The sequence below is a fragment of the Botrytis fragariae genome, assembly GCF_013461495.1.
Source record: "Botrytis fragariae strain BVB16 chromosome Unknown tig00000075, whole genome shotgun sequence".
Lineage (NCBI taxonomy): Eukaryota > Fungi > Ascomycota > Leotiomycetes > Helotiales > Sclerotiniaceae > Botrytis > Botrytis fragariae.
Window position 1 is genome coordinate 697,183 of NW_023500995.1, and position 23,450 is coordinate 720,632.

Sequence of the window (23,450 nt, forward strand, 5' to 3'; positions counted from 1 at the left end):
GCCAAATAATGTTAGTGCGTCTCAATTGATTGAGATGTGCAACAAAAATTAAAGTTTCATCACGCTTTCTTATGTAATTGATTTGGTGAGGTTAAGGAAAATATTTTGAGGTACAGTGATGTCGGCTCCAGGTTGGATGTGTGCATGAGTTGATCTTCTATTTCATGCAAAGGGTATTATTGTTGTGGATGTGGTTTTTTTTTTCAGAGTTGAGTTAATAAGATGCTTTTTATTATTTGTATTCATTGAAATCTTTCGAATTGTTGGCTGACGGGTGGGAGGGGATTGTAGGAGTGGTGAGATATTTTTATGATGTATAGATATTGTGAAAGTCAAGCAAGCAATTTGTAGTAAAATGCGAAGCACTTCCTACCAAATTGGGATTTTGCAGAATGTTTCATCACGTTAAAAGCTATCTCTATCATGCCCATCTGTCATCTCGAAATAAAAGTAAGTCATCTCAGAAAATATTCTAGACTGCTAAAGGGAAGTTACCTGGCGCCGAACGCTAATACCCGAGTGCGTCCAATTTTATTTTTATCAATGCTCTAAGTAATATGTTTCCTTTTCGAAGCTATAATCTCCTTCATTTTCTCATTAAATGGCATTGTTTTCTGTGTTTTATCCATTGCCATCCTTCTCGCATTCAACGATGTCGTTGGATCGTCTACGGTGAAAGTAGATACATTCTCTCCAGAGCGGTGGTTGGGTTCAGGCTCGGTACTGGCATCGTTTGTTTTGGAGATTGAAGTCGATCGCTTTCGCTTCTTTACGATGGTGTTCCTGCTGAATGTTTCGGTGTCGTGGGTTGTGCTGCCAGGATCCATCGAACGTATTCATCTACTTTCATGATCAAGCTGATCACTTTTGATTCTCTCTTAGCAGCTTCGACTATGTAAGGGTCAGGCCTGGTGTTGATTCTTTTGGTCATCTTGGCTACTCAAGTCAGATAATCGTTGTATTTCAATACTGATGGATACACCTACTCTGATAGTAAATCTTCGACTTGATTCAAAGGGTAAAGTGATTGATTGTGCTGAAAATTCCTGATTGGAAGTCTTCCCATTTGATTCAAGAAGCAAAAAGTAAAGGTGATCGTTGCCACAGGCTTTAGCGAAAAGAGGTAAATTGCAAATTGGGTTGAGAAAATGGTTGGAAAGTTGAGGAAAGAAATATTGTCTTGTGGAGGGAGGTTTCAAAGATTTAAGAGATGGTATGAATAGTTTGATTATCGCTAGGCAGGTAAGCCGGTAGGTTTGAAGATCGAGAGATCAGTTGTTTCGAATACCAGATTGGGACAATGAAAGATGATATGAGGCCAGCAAGCTACCAAGTAATAAGCATATTCACTTTTCTATGTGAATTACACGAGCTGTATGGGACGCGCAGTAAATAAGCGAATATAGCGCAATACTCAAACACTCCCAGAAGCGAACTTTGCAGCCGGGCACCTATCTAATCTCCCAACTACTCTCTCGTTCAGATTTTTTCATTACTTTCTCATTTCGCAAACTCAAAAGTGACAGCAGACAATCTCAACGCCTATCAACTCATTGTCACCACCGAAGCACTAAAGCCTCACAATCTTAAAGCCACCACTGCCACACTACACGCAATGGATAACAAGCAAGCTGTACGTCTATCTTCAAGTTATATTTTACCAACTCTCTCAATTACTTCAAGGGCATTCGTGGTCGCTAATACCAACATCATTTCCTTAGATTGTTGGGCCTGTAGAGCACTACGTCAAGGACTGTATGAGCTCACCCGAGACCCTATCCTTGGCCCTGAAACGTACATTAGCGGTATCTAAGAAAGCCAGAACCATCGAAGACATCAGAATCATGGCATCCAAGTTTCATTTATTGGCGCGGGTTTCAGTATGGTATTTCTCAAGACATCTAAAGCGTCGTTCTAATCTTCGAAAATAGTTGGACAGGGCTGCTAAGCTCAGCCGAGCTTCAAGCTTGCTAACGATATTCGAAGAGAATCCACGTGTAGCAAAGAAGTACAATGTCGACATGATCCAGGTAATCAGGAAATGGAGCGCCTACAAGATCAGTGTTGATCCAGAATGGAGGGGGGAGGCTCAGTTTACTGATGTTTTTGACTCGGTCGGATCTGATGGTGTCTTGAAATTGCTCAATGAGAGTCGTGGTTCGGGTGAGGCTGCACTTTCGTCTGTAGAAGATTATATGAAGAGTTTGTTGAAGTTAGCTGCAGAGAATGAAGGAGAGCCCACTCCTGACGGAGGAAATTATTGTGTCATGTTAGGAAATTTGTTCGGATACTTCCAATGTGGTCTGATAATGGCCCGCGTCGAGGTTTAGCGAGGGAATTAGCAAACGCCATGAAGTTTGATGAAGGACTAATGATGGGTCTCAGATTCGAGAGTTTTAGATTGAATAGAGATACATCTAGCAGAAGTATTCTTTCCGATTGTGGTTCTGCTATAACCGAACATCATACTCATGATTAAATAGCAAGAATGACAATGGTGATTTTGTTGTATTGTTGAGGTAAAATTCCACAGCGATTTCAACGACATTCAGGGGATTTAATATGACTGATTGAAATGTGTGTCGAAATAATATGGAATGGTGAACTGAATGGCATCGATCATTAGAAAATTCCCACCGTGGACAAATTCAACCGTAAGACACTAGCTCTTCCACTCGAGATCCTTCTACTTGATTCGAAAGATGACGCCTGTAACGAAGCATATAAAAAGAAACAGCCATCAATGAATCACAACAACTTCACGGAGCACCACCCTTCCTCGAGCCTTCTTACAATGAGAGAAATAGGAAAATTGATCACTTTCTGTTGGTGATCAATTGATATGTGCATGTTGGTGGGGTAGATTAGAGAAACTCTCGGATCCACAAACTGGTATTATATATCTAAACAAGCCAGATGACAATCAATTAAATAGGCCGGATGGTGTAGTTGGTTATCACGTGTCCTTAACAACTCAAATCTGTTAAATACGGACAAGGTCCTGGGATCGTGCCCCAGTCTGGTCACAAATATGTATTTTTGCAAATTTTTGACGCTGCTATGTTGGAAGTCGTGTCAAGTATGGAGTGTTGCTCTTTTTTTGTTTTTTATTTTTTGTTTTTTTAGCGATGTTGAAAGGGTTTGATGATGTCTGGGAAAACCGAGATGACATAAGCGAGACTAAGTATAAGTATGTTTTATGGAGGGTATGGAGGGTATGGAGGGGCGAATTTGAGGAAAGGGCAAGTGGGATCCCGCTGGCAAAGGAAAATGGGGTTTTGATGTTTGCGGCAATGTCTGTATCAATAATGCCAAGTCTCATCAAAACGTCCGTGCATTGTCTATGTGTATGTAATAACCTTAAACTCGAGCACCAGGAGCTATCTTAGAGTTCAGATAATATCAAATCAATACGAACTTCATTCATATCCATCATTTCTTCTTTTGAACACTCCTTCCATTGATCTTTTGTACTGTTGAATCGCAATTCTACCATCACCTGTATATCCTTATGTGGAGATTCAACTGAAGTTCTTGCCTTCCTTACCTATACTTTCACACTTCCACAATCCAATCTAATTGTTCGCATGGCTATTTCCTTTTAATAAGTGTGGGAAGCGCACATAACAATGCCTCTCCCACCAAGGCTGTTCCATGGTGATGTGGAACTGGGGAAACGAGACGATGATCATAGGCCTGGCTCGAAAACGCCATTGGGAATGGCATGGCAACATCGAAGGCCACATGTTCAGCGTCGATCAATGAAGAAGATTATAATAGGTCTGCTGGTTGGAATTGGTCTCTATTACTTCTATAAGAATATGCCGACAGATCTTCAGAATCCGCGACAGAGACCACATTATATTCAGAATGGAGGAGCTCCTGCGCAAGCTGGTTCGAGAGCTCCATCTCCGCAGCTCAATTCGAATCAAGCTCCTAAACCAGATGATGATGAATCGACCGAGATAGGCCACAACTTTAATGGCCCCATTAAATTCTATCAATTGGCGACAACTTTACATGCAATGTCTAAAGTCAAAGGTTCCGATCCTGTCAATAATAATGTGGTATGTCCTTGGTTTGGCAAATTAATATGGTGTTTCACTGCTAATAAAGTCCTTAGTTATTTGCGGCCTCGAGTTTGAAAAGCGCTTCGACTTTGTTACCGATTGCATGCGAGATGGCATTGAGAGAAAGAAATTATGTACATTTTGCATTTATGGGAAGAGATGACATACCGATGGATATATTGAAATCTGTCAATGGGGTCAATAAGGATTGCCAGATCTTCTTTCATGGTATGAATTCCTTCCTAAGGGTTTGTTTGATATTCTAACATGATTAGACGCACGACCAGATTATTCCCTGCAAAGCTCAGATTTCCGGATGGAAGTCAGTTGTTCTGCAGGTTTCAATCATATCAATACATTCGTCCATCCTCAAGCTGTTCTTATTGACGCATCTTCGGATGAGGACAATTTCTTACTCTCCGCCTTTAGGACCAGGGCCAACGCATTAGACAGAACCTTGATTGAACTTCCTAAAAACATTGAACAGAATCTAATGTGGATTGTTCAATTAGATAGTGCCGCATTGAGTGGTGAGTACATCTTTAAAAGTGACTGTTTCCATTTAGCTAATATCTATAGCCTGGACCAAAATCAGCATTGATATAGTTGTTCACGCGCAACCACAAAAATCTGGATCTTTGATCAGGTTGCTCACATCACTTAAGAAAGCCGATTATTTTTCCAGCAACATCCCGCGATTAACGATAGAATTGCCGCATGACGTCGATGAATCTACTAAACAATATCTTTCAAAATTTAAGTGGCCACCAAAGCGTAGTCAAGATGAGACTAGTCTCCTGACACTTCATCACCGGATCCCACAACACGGACTCACTCCCGAAGAAAATTCGATCAAATTCATGGAATCGTTTTGGCCTGCGGACCCTATGTCCGCTCATGTTCTTGTTCTTTCTCCTCAAGTCGAACTTTCCCCACTCTTCTTTCATTACCTCAAATTTGCACTATTAGAGTATAGATACTCTTACAATAGAGCAACCGGCCAGAAGAATATGCTTGGGATAAGTCTTGATCTACCAACGACTTATCTCAATGATTCAACGTCATTTACACCACCGTCAAGTACAAACCCTAGTCCATTTCTATGGCAAGCTCCAAATAGCAACGCTGCTCTTTATTTCGGAGATAAATGGGTGGAACTCCATGATTTCATAGCTAGATCGATGTTTTCCGAACATACCTTACCCCCACCAGCCACTTTGGGAGAAAAATATGTCAGCAAAACCTACCCATCGTGGCTAGAATATGTTCTTAGATTAGCAAGGGCACGTGGCTATTGGACCCTTTATCCTCATTTTGAAAGTTGGGATGCTTTATCTACTATTCATACAGAACTATACACAGCTCCAGAAGAATACACGAACGAACTAGATGAAGCAACAGATTTTACAGCAAATCCAACCGAGCATCTATCATTAAAACACAAGGAGGAGCCATTGATTTCAGCATCTTTGCAAACTCTTCTGTCGGATTTACCTGTCGAAATAGCTGAAATGCAATTGATTGGTTGGGACGGTGAGAGTATTAACAACGAAGAGCTACAATTAAAAGCCAAGGATTATAGTCGGATTTTTAGGCACGAAATTGGAGGATGTTCCAATGGAGTGGCAGAGAAAGAAAGAATCCACATGCTTGTAGGGGATTTATTTTGTTCAGGAAATGAGCCACTGCAGTCTCTGGAGCAGCCACTGGAACCGCCAGCGCCCTTGGTACCAAAGGCAACTTCCGTCTTGGAGTCAAAGGACACTAATATCAAACCAGCCACAAAAATTGATGGTGTAGTTGCTGTCGAAGATAAGTACTCTACTTGAGGATAAATAAGAATCTGTTTTATGGCATTTCCGTGATGGAAATATCCAGCCATGTACAAACCGATTTTCACGAATGGGAAAAATCGATCTAGAAGACTATTTGGTATTTACGGAGATCAGGCTTGCCTTTCAAGTACACACCTTGATTGCTATTGGTCATAACTCGTACGGAGGCTTGTCCGGAATACCAAGCATAAAGAACACTCCCCACGATTCTCGAAGCTACTCAGGCACCAATTTCGGTTTATTCCTTAACCCTTTCATTTCTGATCCGAGTCTTTTAGCCCTCTTGAAAGAAGGATGGTTCGACCTATAACGAGGGGTGGATCTCTTTAACAAAGAAACGATGTTACATCTTCGACTTAATTGGTAGCGACCTCGTGGTAATCCTGCTTCTTTGTTCAATTCGACGCGGAGAAATCTAATTTTAATCTCGAGACAACGCCGGTCCATCATAAGTTTTCGTGAAAGCCTTTTAGTCTTACTTTCCTGTTACCCCTCTATTAGTGAGTATGTTAGATAATCTGAGACTTTTTATATTCTTTCGGTAAGTCAATTCGCTACGATTCTGGGCGGCATTACTAGTGCTTTTCCTTTATTGGAGATTGCTATATACTTGTTGTGCCAAATTTTCAGACAGCATCAGTGTATCCTCCCTCAGCAGCATCATTCATTTGACTTCTTTGAAAATCGAATTTATATATTTTCACTCACTTCTTGTAACAAGCAATATCATTTCCAATCGTATCTGAAAGCAAACAAAATTCTGTTAGCAAACTCATTATATGCAATGGAAGATCAGGAGACCACATCACCATGCCGTGGTAAATCTCTTGGTAGATCCCTAAGTCTAGTAACAGATCTCGCGCCGCCCTCTCAACAACCTTGTCCCACTCAGCATTCTCAGAATCCTCAAAATCTCAACTCTGCATATCCAGTCTCAGCCCCCCCTTTAGCACACCATAACCAGATCAATCCACTATCCGCTCTCCCTCTAACTCAAAACCATCCCTTTGCAATCCCTCAACCACAACCATACCAAGCTCAACTCTTCAACCCAGAACATCATTATCTTCTCCTATCACTCTCTCGAGAAAACTTCAAAGCACTTTCCCTACGACAGAAAATTGCAGCGGCAGAAACTAGTCTCGCTTCCATACACCTAGCTGCGGAATTGGAGGGTACGGGGATAGGTATCACATCTCCTCTCTCCTCCATCTCTACACCCACGACACCACACTCGGCGCCCACTCGTCGCAAACTGAAGAAACAAATCTCGTGGCTGAAATGTCGGATTAAGGAGTGTACGAGACAGGAGAGGATTTTGATGGAAAGGTTGCAGCAGATTGGGGAAGAGGAGGAGAGGAGATGGAGATGGATGCAGATTGAACAGCAGAGAAGGATTAATGAGGAGATGATGGAGTGGCAGAGGGGGTATTGGAATTGTTTTGTTAGGGCGGGTGGTGCTATTGGCCAGGGTGGCTGTGCATATAGTGGTGGTGGATATGGACATGGGGGAATGTTGAATGCGAGCACTCCTGCGTTTCAACCCGTTGGCGGCGTCAGTTTTGGTGGCGCTTGTTCTGGAGATTCGAAGGCGAGTGTAGGGGGAAGAAAATATTCAAATGAGTTTTGGAATACGGACGCGCCTGTCTTTTCACCAGTTAATTTCTTTAAACCTTCTTCTTCTTCTATCTCTGTTTCTACTTCTACGGCTCCTTCTGGTTTACCGCAGAAAGTGCAGAATGGAGAAGTTGAGAGACTTAGTAGGGGGTGGGATGAATGTGAATTATCGCCATTAGCTGAAGAGAGAAGAGGATCTTCTCTGAGATGGAGCATGGAGATTAGGGGTGGGGATAAGGAGGGGAATGAGATGGAAATGGGCGAAGAAGGAGAGGGTTCTGGGTCTGGGTCTGGGTCTGGGGAGGGAGAAGCGGGAGATTCTTCGACTGAAACGGCGATTACGACGCCGACTCCGCAGCAGAGCGCGAGGATGTCGCCGATGGGAGGCGCGAAGAGTTGTAATGATGTGATGTTGGCGTTTTTTGATGGGGCGGGTGAGGAGGGGGTGGATGGGGAGGGAAAGCGAGGGTTGTGTGGGAAAGAAGGGGGGAAGAGGGAGAAGAAAAGTAAAAGTTTGCCGGGTCTGCAGAGGCAGCGGTGGGAGGGGGTTTGTGGGGGTAAGGGGAAGTTGTATGGGAAGGAAGTTTTGAAGGAGAGGAATGAGATTGATCAGGTTTGGTAGGGGTTGTTTGTAGAAATTTTGATGTTGACGTTGACTTTTTTGGAGTTGGATATATGATGATGTATGGATGTTCTGGATGACTCTAGGCATGACGGATAAGAATAGATGGACGGGGATAGAGTGGAATGAATTGTATAGGATGATGAAATGGGGAACAGGATGAAAAGTTCTGCTTGTTGGAAGATTCGGATTATTATCAGATGGTATATGTGTATTCTTTGCTTTGGAGATCTCTTGTAACATTATATACATACCTGGGTATTTTATGCGGATTGTACATAGAATTGATGTTTTACATGGCGGTTTCTGGATTTTATATTTCATTGTTTCAAAGTTATATTGAGGATATAGTAAGTGTATACCCGTACTATGAATTACATCTCGTTACATGAAAATTGCATGGATAATAATGGTTGAGGCCTTTATTCATTGATATCTAATAGAATGACAATAACTTAAATTTCATTGTAGATCTAGATCCTTTGAACTCCGTTCCATTCTCTAGGCGCCTTGGATATTGTCCTATTACGAGGATTGAAATATCTTGCTGTGTGAATGTGTTTGTTTGATCTTTCTTGGAATCTTTTGTGAAGACTGTAGGCTCTGGTCCAAAGGAAAGTCCTCTTGTACACCCGATTATCAACCCCAGTTCACATCCTGCAGACGACAGTCAGTACTAGGCCTTGAAGATTCCTATCGCTCTCGATTGGCGAGAGATTGAATTCTCATTATTCCTTGGCCCAATTCCCCTATTCTTTCCCCTCTCGTGTCCTTGGGCATCTCGCTTGAGTCTTCATATCCATCTGTCTAGCTTGCTCACGATTGTCCATCAAAAGTCCTCTATTGAAACTCTCCAAACTCTCCGTCATCAAACCCTAATTCCTCGGCAGATGGTTCAGGTATTGAAGGTGCCTCCATATTATTCTGACTTAATCTCTTCTGAGCCTTAATCGCCTGTGCACTTGGAGGTGGTGGTAAAAATGCGCCCATGCCTCCTCCACCCGGCGGAGGAGGTAAAGAAAACCCACCCAACCCCTTCTCAGACTCTTCACTCTTTTTGGGTGTCCTCCTACCCGCACCTCTCCCTCCAATATTAACCGTAATCGTCTCTCCCTCCTTCAAACTAAAATCCCTCTTCACCTCTGATTTCTCCTCTCCTTTCTTCGTTCCCGCAGATGGAGGTTTTCCTCCTCCTTGTTCCTCAATCCCCAACGTCTTCCTCACTTCTTGTAATGCCACACTAAAATCAAATGCTTCCGATCTCTCTTCAAATCCTATTCCCAGAACCGCTTTCATTCCTCCTTCTCCTTGTACTCTGACTGCGAAAAATCGTGAACTATCCAGTACTTGTTCTACCACGCCCGTTACTGTGTATGGAGCTGCGGCAAATAGCTGTCCGTTACTTGGGTCTTCTAGTAAGATATCTGCTTTGACCTTCTCCTCGCCATTTTTATCCGGGATAGCTGTTTCGAGAATACGAACTCGCGCAGTGAAGATTTGTCGTTTGTTGTTGTCCGCAGTCCAGGTAGCAGCTACGTAGCCTTTATTCGAGGTAAGAGGTGGGATGTTATAGACGTGGACTGAAGGTGCAATGAAGAGGATTCGTTGGAGTGCATCGGGTGGTAGAGGTCTACCTGTGGAGGGGTCTATAGTTTCCATGATTTTGGGGGGAGTTGTTTTATTGCTGGGTCGGAGGATCTCTTCCTATATCATTATCAGAAAAACGAATCAGTTGAGACAACCCCCTTTCTTTGAGGTTCCCGATGTTTGTCTTTATGAGTGATAAGAAAGAGCTGAAGGTTCTACATGGTATGTAGATATGTATTCACTCCATTAGAGGAGATGCTAGGTGTTCGGCCTTCTTTCCCCACAGCCTATCGTTGTATCGTAAGGCTACACGTGAAATGACCTCTGATTGGCTGATATAATCCTTACCCTCTCTAATTATGAATTCATTGTTTCGATAATGCTTGGAGTCATCAATTGCATTTACAAAGAATTTCATGACTCTATTGATATTCCATATAACGAGTAATTTTTGAGGAATCTTTACAAACCGACTTGGAATCTTGAAGAAATTCAAAGGATAAACATACACCAAAAATGGATCCAGAACCAGGTATGCCAAATCTATAAATTGTCAATGCGATTTTGATCAACCATTGCTCTAGCTAGCTCTTGCGCCGTCGAAAATCCATTTTGTGGTGCGTCACAGCCTTGCTCTTGCTAACAAAATTTCCCCTCCTCATTAGCAACACCTCTTTTCGAAGAAAGCTTTCGCAGTACAACTCCACCGGCACTTTCTGGATATCCTCCTGCCTTGAAGAAAATGGCTTCCATAGGGAATATTCCTCAAAAGAAGGATTCAAAACAATTCGAGTACATCTCTCTATACACAATTCTCTAAAGAACCCCTCACTGACTCATAACCCCTCTATCAGTATAGTAGAAACTTACCATCGACTTCTCAACGATGACCCCGATGTTACTATGCCAGTCGCTGCAATCGAAGCACTCATCGAACTTCTGGCCTGCTCTCGCGCAGTCACCGTTTACGAAACTCTCGATTTAGTCAAAACCCAGTCCGATTATTTGAAATCTCGCATTCCGAATTCTATATCATTGTCTGCCGGAACGGATTTATTTCAAAGATATATGATACAATCCTTAAAACCTTCAAGCACCGGAAACTTTGAAACAGTGCGACAGCATCTTTTGAGTAATGGAAGATTGTTTGTTACGAGAGCAAAGCAGGCTAGATATAGTATTGCTACTTATGGACGAAACTTTGTTAGAGATGGAAGTGTGGTTTTGACTCATGGAGGAAGTAGAGTTGTGGGAGCTTTACTAGATAAAGCTGCGGAGTCGAGAGCTACTGGTGGAAATGTTAGGTTTAACGTCATTTACGTTATGAATGATGCTAGGAGCGCAGAGAGTAAAGCCGTGGTTACATCATTAAGGGCTAAAGGTGTACCAGTTGCTACAATATCAGAAGGTGCTGTTGGATACGCTATGGGCAAAGTCGATTTAGTTATTGTCGGTGCAGAAGGTGTGGTAGAAAATGGAGGAGTCATTTCGAGATTGGGAACATATCAAATCGCATTATTGGCGAAAGCTGCAGGAAAACCATTTTATGTCGCTGCGGAAAGTCACAAGTTTGTGCGATTATATCCTTTGGGACAATATGATCTTGGTATTGATCAAGAGATTATTGATTTCCGTACCGAGGATGACGAGGGGGATAAAACTCCAAAAATTGAGGAGAGATCGGAATATTTTGAGGCAGGCAAGATTAACATATCGAGACCGGATGCTGTTGATGCGGTGGACTTTACAGTAAGTATTTTTTATCTGGATTTGATATGATACTAACTATTTTGCAGCCTCCAGCTCTGATATCCGCACTTATCACCGAATCGGGGGCTTTGACTCCAAGTGCTGTTAGTGAGGAACTTATTAGTTTATGGTATTGAGCGGCGATTCGGTACGAATAGAGGAACTATGCAATCTAGCAAAATCCTTTCCCACAACCGACAATTTCACGGCGTCAGGAGTACAAAACGACTTTACCGAGACCGAATAATCGAAGAATGATCAATGAAGGTAATACCCATGAACGTCTTCTGAATCTGGTCAGATGATATCTGGAAATGTTGTACAATATGACAGGGGATGGACAAGAGTTGAGACTGAAGTTGAAGGAATACCTAGCATTCAAAAAGATATGGGTAAATTATATCTGGGACGATGTCAAAGGTTTACCTATATATATATCCCTGGATGGGTAATTGAACAGTTCAATGGTAGAGAAACAAATGATAAATATAGCTCAAAAAAGGCTCCTTATACAATCTGAAAATCTGAAGTGACTTGACGAAAATCATGTTTGATAATCTGAAGTTGAGAGCAGAGTATTGAAACAGGCAGAAGAAGATCTGTAATGGAGAATGTTGCTGCGGTATTGATCAGAATTCCTAGGGTTGGAGGTTTCTCTTCATGATTGGTGTAGGTATACGATCACGCCGTTTGAAGATAAAGGATCATTTGATTTGGTACCTTACTGGTAGCTAGGTACTTAACCAAGATACAAAATAACAGTATCATTGCGGATCTAGGTAGGTAGCAAGTATACTACCATGCACCTATGTTGGTAAGGTTATAGAAAAGCCCTAGAAATCAGCCGTGCAGCCCTACATCTATCATGACATAACATAGGTAACATGAAACATCACGTCACATATCACGCATAATTCATATATACTATATACTATTAGGTGTGTGCGACCCTCGACACCCCCTGATATAACCGAGCGCTTACTCCCTAGGTAGGTAGGTACTCACATCATATGAAATCAAATCGAATCAAACCAAATCCATAAGCACTACCTCCAAACTAGAAATATGACCACACAGCCTCGATTCTACACATTTACGCATAATTGATATAAATACTTCAATACGTTACAACTTACCACAGGTGCATAAATACTGTGCCTCTCTCTTATCTTACTTCTGAAACCTTTCGGACAACAGTTGTAATGCAAGACAATGTTATACATACTAACAGTTTGGGTAGGAATGTCATATTTCGATGGATGGATGGATGAGATGAGATGATTTGGAGAGGAAACGAATGGTGTGAGCAGAGCCACGCATTTGAGTGTATCAGATGGGGTTTGGGGGAGGCGCAGAGTGGTGAGGGATGGGAGGTGCATGGGAAGGGAGACGGTAAGATTTGGTATATGGAGTGGTTGTGAGTTGTTTTTTTTGAAGGGAGTTTTTTTTCTTGGTTATTTTGGTTTATCGGAAAGACTTTGAAATTTTTGCCTGAAGATATTGTGTAAAATTCAAGGTTGAAATTTCTTTCGATTCTCTATTGTGCGCAATAGGATTTCAGGACTACATCTTATTGATCTTTCAATACGATCCTGTATCCTCAATCAACATGTCCGCTCTCAAGAATATCCTTCCCATCCTCCTCCTCGCTTTTCCTATGGCCATGGCAAATGTCGGTAGCGATTATCCTCAACCACCGTCGGATTCACAAGAACGAGATTTCAGCTCCGGACAGAAGAGTGCTGTCACTATCCACGTAATTATCAGCGTGATCATCCTCATGGTTTTCCTCATTATCATAGTAACCTTGACGACGATCGGTTCACGGAGACGAAGACAAAGACGCACGCAATACGCGGGAAAGATACATAATGGACCGGGAGCGAATGCGGCAGCTCCACCTTACAGTGTTGCGGATGATGTGAATTTGCCGGCCTACTCATATGCGCCGGCGAATGGGGAAACAGTTGTTTCTCAGCAATCGTCCGGGATCGCACAACCAGCACCAGCGCATGTTTCGAAGGATTTGGTTTGAGGGATGGGTTGTGTATGATTTGATTTTGAGCGAAGTTCATGTAAAAATTGTTGTGTATAATATGCCTGGAGTTTGGGTCGTATGGTGGCTATAATTGCTTATTTCGGTGGACTGAGAAGAGGATTAGATGATGACGGCGTTTATGGAATGCCTTGTTTGTTGATTGAGTGTTTCCTCAATAGAGTATTGGTGATATCCAAGTTACATCTCCAACACCCATCTTAACGCTCTTTGAACTTTTGTGAAATCCTACAAGACTGTTGTATTGGATCTGGCGAGCCATCGCATGCGAAGAAGGGTAACTGGAAAATCGTTCCATCAAGAGACCTCGAGATAAAATATCCGCCAATTTGATCTTTCATACATGAGGTAAGAAATGTGGTTTAAATTTCTTATTTGCACGATCTGCTGCTCGATGCATAAATTGTTCACCATGTAACTCGAAGACCAGTTCTGTGACAGAATTTCCATCATTTTCTGACTCGATGTCTTTCTTAGTCGCTTGGATTGGTACTGTGAATTTGAAAATGGTATTTTCCTTTGGCAGAACCTTCAAATCATTATTCTTCGTAATGACCTCGAAAACCCCCTTGGAATCTTTGATAACAATTCCCTTCACACCAACTCTACTCACACATCTACTTCTTACAACCTCAAGTTCCGCTCCATGATAATCCGCACTGCATAATTTAGCAGCCGCAGATCCAGTAACTGGCATGCAATTTTCTCCTCCTAGCACTTCGGAAATATATCCTAACCACATTTTATTTAAAGGTTCGTAAATGTTATATTTCTGGGCCGATTTAGGTACATCGTATAGACATAGAGCGCGTTTCTCTCGAGCAGATAGGGGGGCAGGCTTCAATTTCTTTTTTCGTAGAGCTAGTTTTCGCTGTCTTTCGAGACGACGACGCTGTTGTTCATTATTTGGTTCTGTGGGTTTTAGATGTAATGGTCGTTGTTTGACTTTTTCGGTGAATATCCGACTCGAAGTATCAGGTGAATGCGCTCGCGATAACAATTGCGTCGCTATATTGTTATCCTTCGATGCCATCTTTTCTGTTCTGTTCTGTTCTGTTCTGTTCCGTTATCTTTTGTTCGTTGTTGAAATAGATTTGTCGCAAAAATATCAAAAGCTTGAGAACAAGCCTAGAGCTACCAAAATTCACATGCTAACACATAGTTCCGCAGTAAGACATGAACGCTAAACTAGTTTTGGTGACCCCAGATTTCGCTGTGATCCTCAAGGCAATGGATGGCGCGCTCCGGCGTGCCTCGCCGAGGCTTAAATATTTAATCAACAATGCTTCATCACATCTAGCAGGCTTGCGATAATAATGCGTGTATTTGTTTTCGGCATTCGATAACACTGTGCGACAACGATAATATGATAACATCACCTTCCCACATCGATCAACATGGCAGACAACAAAACCTCATCTCCTCCAAGGACTTCGGCTCCTGATCTTGAAATTCTGGGTGATCAAGTAACATTGCATCCTAGTGGTTACATCGAACCTCCGGAAAGACCTCACGATGGAGAGAAAGAAAGGAATTTGGTGGAGCATATGGCTAGGTTCAGGTCAAGTCCTTTGGAATTTCTGAGAGAGGTCTCTTTACATGTTTCAGGAGTAAGTACTCTCGCCGATGGGTCTAAATCATCCATTGCTGATATCTAACGCTCTTCTAGACAGGATGGCGTGCCTACGATCATTTCATCGGACAACCTATATTCTATCCTGGATTCTCGGAAAATATGACAGCTGCGGTCATGTCTACACCTATTTTACAAACACGAATATCTGAATTGGCCGAGAAACGGATAGGGATTGAGGAGCAGGAAGGGTTATTGAATAAAGATGATCCATTATACCATTCGAAAAGATCGCAGAGAAAGTCTGCCATCGAACAAAGTTTGCAAGAGCTTTCAGAAAAATTGACGAGCGATATGATATGCAAAATGGAAAGTAGGCCATTTATTCGAGGAGCTTATTACCTATGCACCCAGCTGTTGACAAGAGCATATCATCAAGGCAAGTGAATTTCACATGGTCCCAAATCTTCTCACTAATGAATATGTAGGCATTCATGTGTCCAGCGAGGAAGTCCTTAGATTACGAAATGTTGCCGAAAAGGCACAAAAAGACAAAACATCCATAATTTTCCTTCCGTGTCATAGATCTCATGTAGATTATGTTTCTTTGCAACTGATTTGCTATCGACTGGGTATCGCATTACCAACAGTTGTAGCTGGGGATAATCTTAACTTCCCTGTCGTAGGGAGCTTTCTACAACATGCTGGTTAGTCAATATCCTCGAACGCTCTTGACATATAATAATTTTATAGGGGCTATGTGGATACGAAGAAGTTTCGGAGATGATGCTCTGTATACCACTCTTGTACAGTCATACATAGATACCCTTCTGCAAGGTGGTTATAATTTCGAATGTTTCATCGAGGGAGGTAGATCAAGAACTGGAAAGTTGCTACCTCCCAAATTCGGTATTCTGAGTTTTATCCTGGATAGTATTCTTTCAGGTCGAGTCAAGGATACAATCATATGTCCTGTCAGCACCCAGTATGATAAAGTCATCGAGACCGAAGGCTATGTTGGTGAGCTACTTGGAATCCCTAAGAAGAAGGAAAATTTAGCAGATTTCCTCTCGGCATCATCAGTACTTTCCCTAAAATTGGGTCGTGTGGATGTCCGATTTCATGAGCCTTGGAGTTTACGAGATTTTATCCTACAACAACAAGCTCGATCGCTGGGAATACCAAAGACGCTTGATTTTGAAAGCATCAATGTACCTAGTATTCGGCAAAAGTTACTGAGAACTTTGGGTTACAAAGTTCTATCCGATATCAATGCAGTTTCGGTTGTCATGCCTACTGCATTGGTTGGAACAGTTTTATTGACTTTGAGAGGTCGCGGTGTTGGAAAATCTGAGTTGATTCGTCGAGTTGAATGGATCAGTGAACGAGTTAGGAACAAGGGTGGGCGAGTAGCTCATTTTGCCGGCGCTACGACATCTACAGTTGTTGAACGGGCTCTTGAGGTTCTTGGTAAAGATCTTGTAGGCAGGGTTGATGGGTTGGCAGAAGAAACATACTACGCTGTCGATCGATTTCAGCTTTCTTTCTATCGAAACATGACAATACATCTGTTCATATCTGAAGCACTAGTTAGCGCCAGTATGTACATGAACGTAAAGCGTGGCGGAGGGAAAGTTCACCAAAATATCTCATATGAAGACCTTCGAAGTCAAGTTCAATTTCTCTCTCAGCTATTTAGAGGTGAATTTATCTACCCGACAGAAGGATTGGTTGTCAACCTGGACAACACTCTACACGACTTAGAAGCCGACAATATTGTTGAACTTATCCGAGATCCAGAAGGGAAAATATTGACTGTTGGTTTATCTGACCATGAACGTTCCGTTGGACGTGAAAACTACGATTTTTACTGTTTCTTGATATGGCCATTCGTCGAAGCATTTTGGCTTGGTGCTGTTTCCCTTATGGGCTTTACACCACCTCCAAGCAAACCAAATGCTGTTTGGTTGGAAGTCAAGAAAGCTCATGACGGCGCTCAATTGGTAAGTCTCTTTATGTCGTATGTCGTCTATGACTACTTGCTAATGATTTCAAGCTTGGCAAAACTCTTTATCACCAAGGTGACCTATCTTACTTCGAAGCCGTCAATAAAGAAACACTTAAAAATGCATATCAGCGATTTGAAGATGAAGGCATTGTAATAGTATCAAAGAGTAGAAATTCCAAGATCCCACCACGATCTCGACTTGCTCCCGAATGGACACCACAGCGAAATCCAGAAACTAGTATGATAATCGCAGAAGGAAAATTATGGGATTTTATTGAAAAGATCGCAAAGTCGAGGCGAGAAGGAAAGAATAGACGAGATGGGGCAACCGTATCAACAAGAGTCTTGAGACTTGCTGATGAATTGGGTCAGACATTGTTTGCAGAAGGATCTGGGATATAGGGATGTCGGAGGAGGACAAGGAGGAATTGCAGAGGAGAGAGAAGAGAAGACAGGCGCTGAAGGCTAGAGCACACTTGTGATATATGTTTGGATGTATTGTACTTGATACCAAGGATTTAATTGAGATATTTTATTTGATAACATGGGTTTGTCCTCTTATTTGCTGGCATTGTTTGAAGTTTATTGCCGTCTGTCACGTGGGCTTTGAAGGGCGTCAGGGGCGTATTACGAGGGCCAGTCATCGACAAAGATAATGCGCTGAAGACTAGTTGTGAAGTTAGTTGGGCTAGGAAGCTGGATAGTTCGCAGGCTTCATCAAATATGGAAGGTCGCAAACATGCTCGTGAATTGGTGTCATAGTACCTCTTTCTGTGAACATCTTGTCAGCTACGGAGAACGGGTTGTACGCTTTACTCGGCAAGTGCTTGGTCATTAGCATGTGACTGCATTCTCATTTTATCTCGTCGTAGGGCCTTCTGACTGTCATTGAAAATGTCATTGCACTCACGTTCTGCTGCCGATGCTTTTATCTGATGTTCAGTGCTCTGGAAAGACAGATTTGCAAGAGCGATGTAACTTGCATTGATCGAGCTTCATTGCCAGGAGATAGCAATCGTTCTGAATGATGAGGAAATCTTTTCAACATCCATTGATGACCAGAACTTGAGTGCGCTCTTTCTTTCTACGTTCAGCAATACTTCCACGGCATTCGTCGTGTAACCATATGATATACACCACTTGAACACACTGCGTGTTGCAACGAAATTCACTTAATGTATGTCTATTATTCTTTTCACTTTTGGTAGATCGAACTCTCATCTACTTATGCCCATACCTATTTACTCCATACAATTTCAATCTGGCACTATAAAAGAGCCATGAAGCCTCCAGCTCTGTAGTTCTGCATCTTATTATGAAACGATCACGGAGAAGTGAATGAAATAACTGATGAGGCTGGACTTAAAGGTCTCAATACTTGACAGATCCAAATATGTTGTAATATTTTCAAGTCAGGTCGGGTAGCGCAAGGATAGCTATGAGAGTTTGCATTGGAAATTCATGCCTGCGTCCAGTGACAACAATATATCAAAATACAACAGTTGACTGCACTGTTCTTATGCTCGTCGTCGTTCTTCACAATGTATTCGCCATTTTATGAACCTAGTCGTTTTCTACATATGATTCAACATATCATTATTTCGAACTTTTAGCTCGCTTTTGCGTACTACATTATTAGTCTACCGTGTGGTCTCAAAATTCGATAGTAATCACTTGCCAGCCTAAAAACTCTCGCTGCGTATTGAAGAGGCGGCTCCGGAAAGAAGAGAATGGGCCTGGTACAGAGCTTCCTTATATGCGCTTCAAGCGACTCACTGAATCACGTTAGCTGTGTAGTTGATTCCACACTGCTGATACGATCTTCAAGTGAATACCATGCGTGAATGCAATGAAATAGGGTATGCGCTTTTAACATGTGGATAATGGGAATTTGATCTTTAAACTCGATCTTCATATCTATATAAGTACTCTATCTTCACATCCCTTCATCCATATTCCGCTTGCGAGACTACCTAAAAAACGATATAAGGAGCTGCAAATCTCTCTTCCTGGTAGCACCAAAAGAGTGATATTACGATGGTCGATGCGAGGATTTCTGATCGTCTCGCACGTAGGCTCGTAGAAGTTTTTGAGACTACTTCTCTTGAGTTGGGGCCATACCGTTCATCGCTTTTTATTGTCAATCTCGAGGTAATAAATTATATCTAAGATTCTCTCATCCACCCTCGCTTCATTCAATTTGAGACCCGTCAAAATTTTAAATTTCCGAACACAGGGACTTACCTTGTAATTTAGATATCTTAACCCCTTTATACACCCCACGCGTTGACTACAACTCGCGACGATTGGGTATTGGTGCTATCATTCACGTCTTGGCCTGCGATTTCATGCCTCGTAGCTCTACAAAATTAAGTCTTCGGCACTCTCACTTAGCGTTCTAGCACACTTTCACCTTCTCTCTTCTTCCTAGTGCATCTATCACACCTTGATGTCGCCCAATCACAGTAGAAACAGTTCTTATTTTGAAGCTCAAGTTCTATCTTCTGTGTATGAAGGTACCCCTGGAGTTTTGAAATAAGGACAGGAACAGCCACAAAGATAGTGAAAACCCACCCCCAGAATGATTTCCTTCCCCAATCCCCACTTCATCGAAAGCTGGGTATCTTATCTTCTAATAAGTCTCAATCATCTCATATCTTCATTTTGAGTATGTTTTATCTCATACTACCGTTCTCGCCACTGTTTTGGCTACAATTTCCTCTGCTGCTGTTGTCTCGTCTGCTTACTACTATAAGGAATCCTCTACCTATTTCGCTTGAAATGATCTCAGGCAAGGTGTCCAATAGTCCGGACTGCAGTCCAACAATGAAAATTATCAAATCTCTAAACCAATTAGAACGTTCAAATCTTTAGGATATTGGATTCAGTTGGAACATCGAACTATTTTCAGATTTCTAACTACTTTTAGATATTCAAAACCTTATTGTTGGACTACAATCCGGACTATTAGAGACCTTGATAACCTGTAGCAAACGAGAGCTTTTTTTTACTAGATGAGATATACCACAGATAAGGCACGGGGCAACAGGCTCTAAGCAGATTGGCTTTATGTCTATGCGTATCTGATACGAAATAACTCTGGCTGCAGCATCTCTGGATAACTCTTGGCGTTTGAACCTTTCATCTAAACCTCAGTTACTATCATAATACGAAGAGCCATTGCCTCCATAGCAATGTGCTGAGATTTGCAACAAACTCTTTTAAACTACATGATAGTGAGTGCAGTAACGCCTAGCGTTTGCATAATTAGTGTTCGGCTCTTATGACCCTGTTCACGATGCTTTCAACCAGATGAAGTCATTTAGTGGTAAGTACAGCCGAATCTTTAGGGATTTAATTCCCACAACTTGAGACTATTGGCTTGGGTCTCCATTCACTTTTTGTATTGCTGTAATGATCGTGTTGAGAAAGATGATATAGAATCCGAATCACTTGTTTAGAGAAAAATGGTACTTTGGGATAGTTGCAAGTCAAACGATGAATGATGAAAACGAAGTTGTCTAACCCCTTTGTGGAATGGTGATGAGGTTAATGTCAGGGGATTAGATCGTATCTGCAAGTTGTCAAAGTGAGGGGTGCTCTCAATCATGTGCTGGGTTGAGCGGGGTATCATAAGATAATGATCTGCGATTGGAGAAATTGAGGTGGATTGTAAAATTGCGATATTGGCTTGGTGGTAAATCTATAGGTGATGATTTGTTGTAGAACCATCCATTTTTGTTGTGTTAATTATTTTGATTGAATTCCAATCCAGATATCTGTCGGTACCATTAATACTTATACTTGGGGTAGGACCCATGCGTGAATAGGACCTGTGTAAATTGTATGATTGATTAACCCCCCCCTTAATGAAATCCAATGAACATCTTTTCTATTAATTGTAGATCACATCGTAAATCATTGAATAGTCTTCTTGACTCAACGACTGGGATTGGGATTGGGATTAGAGAAAGAAAGTACAAAAGTCACTCATCGCGAGCACTGAAGTGAGATAGAAACTCGAGTGAACATGTCACTCAAATGATCAATTGAGGGTATGGTAACATTGATACATTCCTATGTCTTGGATGATACCTTTAGATGGCCAGATTGCGGGATATGGCATCTATAAATGATTCTTTTCATTCTTGATTTGCCTTGTAGATTACATCAATCGATCGATGCAAAAGATTAGATCTAGACAATTCGAACTATGGAGAGCCGCCGATCGACAAATTAAGTAGATGGGCGGTAAGGTTATCTAAATTTGAGTCCATAGAAGCAAAGTAAATTAAAGTGCACCGAGGCAAGAACGGTAGAGAACTTCCTATTGCGGAAGGTGGGATGGTGGGGACGCTTTGACTTATATCCATCTAGGAAGGAAAGAGGAATATGGCAATCAAATCATTAGCAGATAAGGCGTGAAAGCTCGAGTTCTTGCTGCAGAGTACCCAGTGGTGTTAAAATATCCCAGTATGCATAAATGTTAATAGCCGGTGGTGGAGCCGGCGTGGCATACGTCGCCGAGACGGGAAGCTACAACTTGGCTAGCGCCAGCAAAGCTTGTATTTTGAACTGATGGCGTTTCTTCGTGAAGATATTTCGAGATAGCACGGGATTAGATCAATTTGAATGAAAACGGCTGCCCCTCTCACTAACCCGAATGTGTGCGGGAAATTAACACCATCAGCTGGTTTCTACAGCCCAGAAATAGAAACTCACGTATATTTGTGAAGTGTGACTTCTTCCCCTTAACATGGCAAATGCCGACATTGAACCTTTTCCATACTGACCTGCCAAGAACAGTAAGTCTTGTCTTTGAAATACTTCGTTTCAATAAACAAACCCCATATCGTTATTCAACGCAATACATGGTGATAATACGCCATCAAAGCTTTTGATCGTTACCTTCCTTTCCGAGATGGGGAGAGGGGTTAGATCAAGCATCAGGTTCACAGGTCACTGGTGAGTCTTGGAGTATAAATAAGACGTCTCCATCTTCCTCTATCTCTTCATCCACACAGCTTCATCTTCTACCTTGACTTGCCTCACCAGTTCTGTACTTCTTGCACCATGTTGTTCACCAGCCTTCTTGCATTCGCCGGCGCCGCTGCCGTATCGGCATCCCCAATTGCCCAAGTCAAGTCTGCCGTTCTTCCGTTGGCCAAACACCACAATGTCAGCTCCATCAAGAACATCGTCGACAAAGGCCAAGCCCGTATCAACAAGGTCAACGGTATTGCAACCACTGCCAAGCGTGCTACTGCAGTCAGCTCTGGCGCAGTCACTAACGAGGATGTCTCCTACGTTGCCCCAGTCGTAATTGGAGGTGCCACATGGTCGCTCATCGTCGATACTGGATGTAAGTTACTTCTCCAATCTGCTTTTGAAACTCTTTACTAATGATTCTACCCAGCCTCCAACACCTGGTGCGGTGCTCAGGCTTCTTGCGAGAAGACCTCAACTGGTGTAGCCTCTGGTGGAACCGTCTCGGTCTCTTACGGTAGTGGTTCGTTCTCCGGAAAGGAGTACACAGACACTGTCAGCTTCGGCGGTCTTACCGTCAAGTCTCAATCCATTGGTGCTGCCACCAGCGCTTCTGGATTCTCTGGCGTCGATGGCATTCTCGGTGTTGGTCCAGTTGTCCTTACTGAGGGTACCGTTTCTGGCCTCACTACCGTCCCAACCTTCTTGGACAACCTCAAGTCCCAAGGCTCCATCACTAGTGAGATCCTTGGTGTTTACTTCAAGCCAGAATCCGGAAGCGATGACGACGACACCAACGGTGAGCTCACCCTCGGTGGTGTTGACACCACAAAGTACACTGGTACTCTTACCTACTTCCCCAAGGCCACATCTGGCGATGCCTCATACTACTGGGGTATCAGCATCGCTGGTTTCACTTACGGCACTACATCCCTTGCAACATCCGCTTCTGGAATTGTTGACACCGGAACTACTTTGATCTACATCCCAACCGCAGCTTACACCAAATTCCTCACTGCCGCCAGCGGTAAAACCGACAGCTCCTCCGGTCTTGCTATCTTCACCACCAAGCCAACAGCAAACTTCTCCATCAAGTTCGGAACCACCACCTACACCCTTACCCCAGCACAATACTTGGTCCCAACCGCCCAATACTCCGTCTACGGTCTTACCACCGGCAAGTACTACGCCTGGATCAACGATGGAGGTGCTTCCGGTGTCAACACCATCATTGGACAGAAGTTCTTGGAGCAATACTACTCCGTCTTTGACACCACCAACTCTCGCATTGGTTTCGCTACTGCCGCATAAAGCAGCATGGCTTTGGCTTAAAGAATGTAACTAGAA

At 42.5% G+C, this 23,450-nt stretch overlaps 9 protein-coding genes across 9 annotated transcripts; 7 read left to right on the top strand and 2 right to left on the bottom strand.

Moving 5' to 3' along the window:
* Nucleotides 1–1,300: 1,300 nt before the first annotated feature.
* On the top strand, nt 1,301–2,330 carry Bfra_005706 (uncharacterized protein; the record flags this gene model as incomplete). The annotated part of the gene is made up of 4 exons (XM_037336083.1): nt 1,301–1,333; nt 1,484–1,633; nt 1,722–1,880; nt 1,932–2,330. The coding sequence occupies 4 exons, from the start codon at nt 1,301–1,303 to the stop codon at nt 2,328–2,330; spliced, it is 741 nt and encodes a 246-aa protein (XP_037191293.1).
* Nucleotides 2,331–3,629: 1,299 nt separating this feature from the next.
* Bfra_005707 (putative glycosyltransferase 2 protein) lies at nt 3,630–5,899 on the top strand (the record flags this gene model as incomplete). The annotated part of the gene is made up of 4 exons (XM_037336084.1): nt 3,630–4,067; nt 4,124–4,298; nt 4,346–4,600; nt 4,650–5,899. 4 exons carry the CDS (start codon nt 3,630–3,632, stop codon nt 5,897–5,899), a joined length of 2,118 nt encoding a protein of 705 aa, XP_037191294.1.
* Nucleotides 5,900–6,689: 790 nt separating this feature from the next.
* Nucleotides 6,690–8,144, top strand: Bfra_005708 (uncharacterized protein; the record flags this gene model as incomplete). Its single annotated transcript, XM_037336085.1, has 1 exon — nt 6,690–8,144. One exon carries the CDS (start codon nt 6,690–6,692, stop codon nt 8,142–8,144), a length of 1,455 nt encoding a protein of 484 aa, XP_037191295.1.
* An 840-nt stretch (nt 8,145–8,984) lies between these two features.
* Nucleotides 8,985–9,803, bottom strand: Bfra_005709 (putative adaptin ear-binding coat-associated protein 2 protein; the record flags this gene model as incomplete). The annotated part of the gene is made up of 1 exon (XM_037336086.1): nt 8,985–9,803. One exon carries the CDS (start codon nt 9,801–9,803, stop codon nt 8,985–8,987), a length of 819 nt encoding a protein of 272 aa, XP_037191296.1.
* Nucleotides 9,804–10,247: 444 nt separating this feature from the next.
* Bfra_005710 (putative translation initiation factor eif-2b alpha protein) lies at nt 10,248–11,617 on the top strand (the record flags this gene model as incomplete). Its single annotated transcript, XM_037336087.1, has 5 exons — nt 10,248–10,263; nt 10,316–10,348; nt 10,397–10,523; nt 10,586–11,480; nt 11,528–11,617. 5 exons carry the CDS (start codon nt 10,248–10,250, stop codon nt 11,615–11,617), a joined length of 1,161 nt encoding a protein of 386 aa, XP_037191297.1.
* Nucleotides 11,618–13,089: 1,472 nt separating this feature from the next.
* Bfra_005711 (uncharacterized protein) lies at nt 13,090–13,515 on the top strand (the record flags this gene model as incomplete). The annotated part of the gene is made up of 1 exon (XM_037336088.1): nt 13,090–13,515. One exon carries the CDS (start codon nt 13,090–13,092, stop codon nt 13,513–13,515), a length of 426 nt encoding a protein of 141 aa, XP_037191298.1.
* Nucleotides 13,516–13,873: 358 nt separating this feature from the next.
* Nucleotides 13,874–14,569, bottom strand: Bfra_005712 (putative ribonuclease p complex subunit protein; the record flags this gene model as incomplete). The annotated part of the gene is made up of 1 exon (XM_037336089.1): nt 13,874–14,569. One exon carries the CDS (start codon nt 14,567–14,569, stop codon nt 13,874–13,876), a length of 696 nt encoding a protein of 231 aa, XP_037191299.1.
* Nucleotides 14,570–14,933: 364 nt separating this feature from the next.
* Bfra_005713 (putative glycerol-3-phosphate acyltransferase protein) lies at nt 14,934–17,519 on the top strand (the record flags this gene model as incomplete). Its single annotated transcript, XM_037336090.1, has 5 exons — nt 14,934–15,146; nt 15,206–15,482; nt 15,598–15,816; nt 15,863–17,112; nt 17,166–17,519. 5 exons carry the CDS (start codon nt 14,934–14,936, stop codon nt 17,517–17,519), a joined length of 2,313 nt encoding a protein of 770 aa, XP_037191300.1.
* Nucleotides 17,520–22,190: 4,671 nt separating this feature from the next.
* Bfra_005714 (putative aspartic protease protein) lies at nt 22,191–23,414 on the top strand (the record flags this gene model as incomplete). The annotated part of the gene is made up of 2 exons (XM_037336091.1): nt 22,191–22,479; nt 22,534–23,414. The coding sequence occupies 2 exons, from the start codon at nt 22,191–22,193 to the stop codon at nt 23,412–23,414; spliced, it is 1,170 nt and encodes a 389-aa protein (XP_037191301.1).
* Between the last annotated feature and the right edge of the window lie 36 nt (nt 23,415–23,450).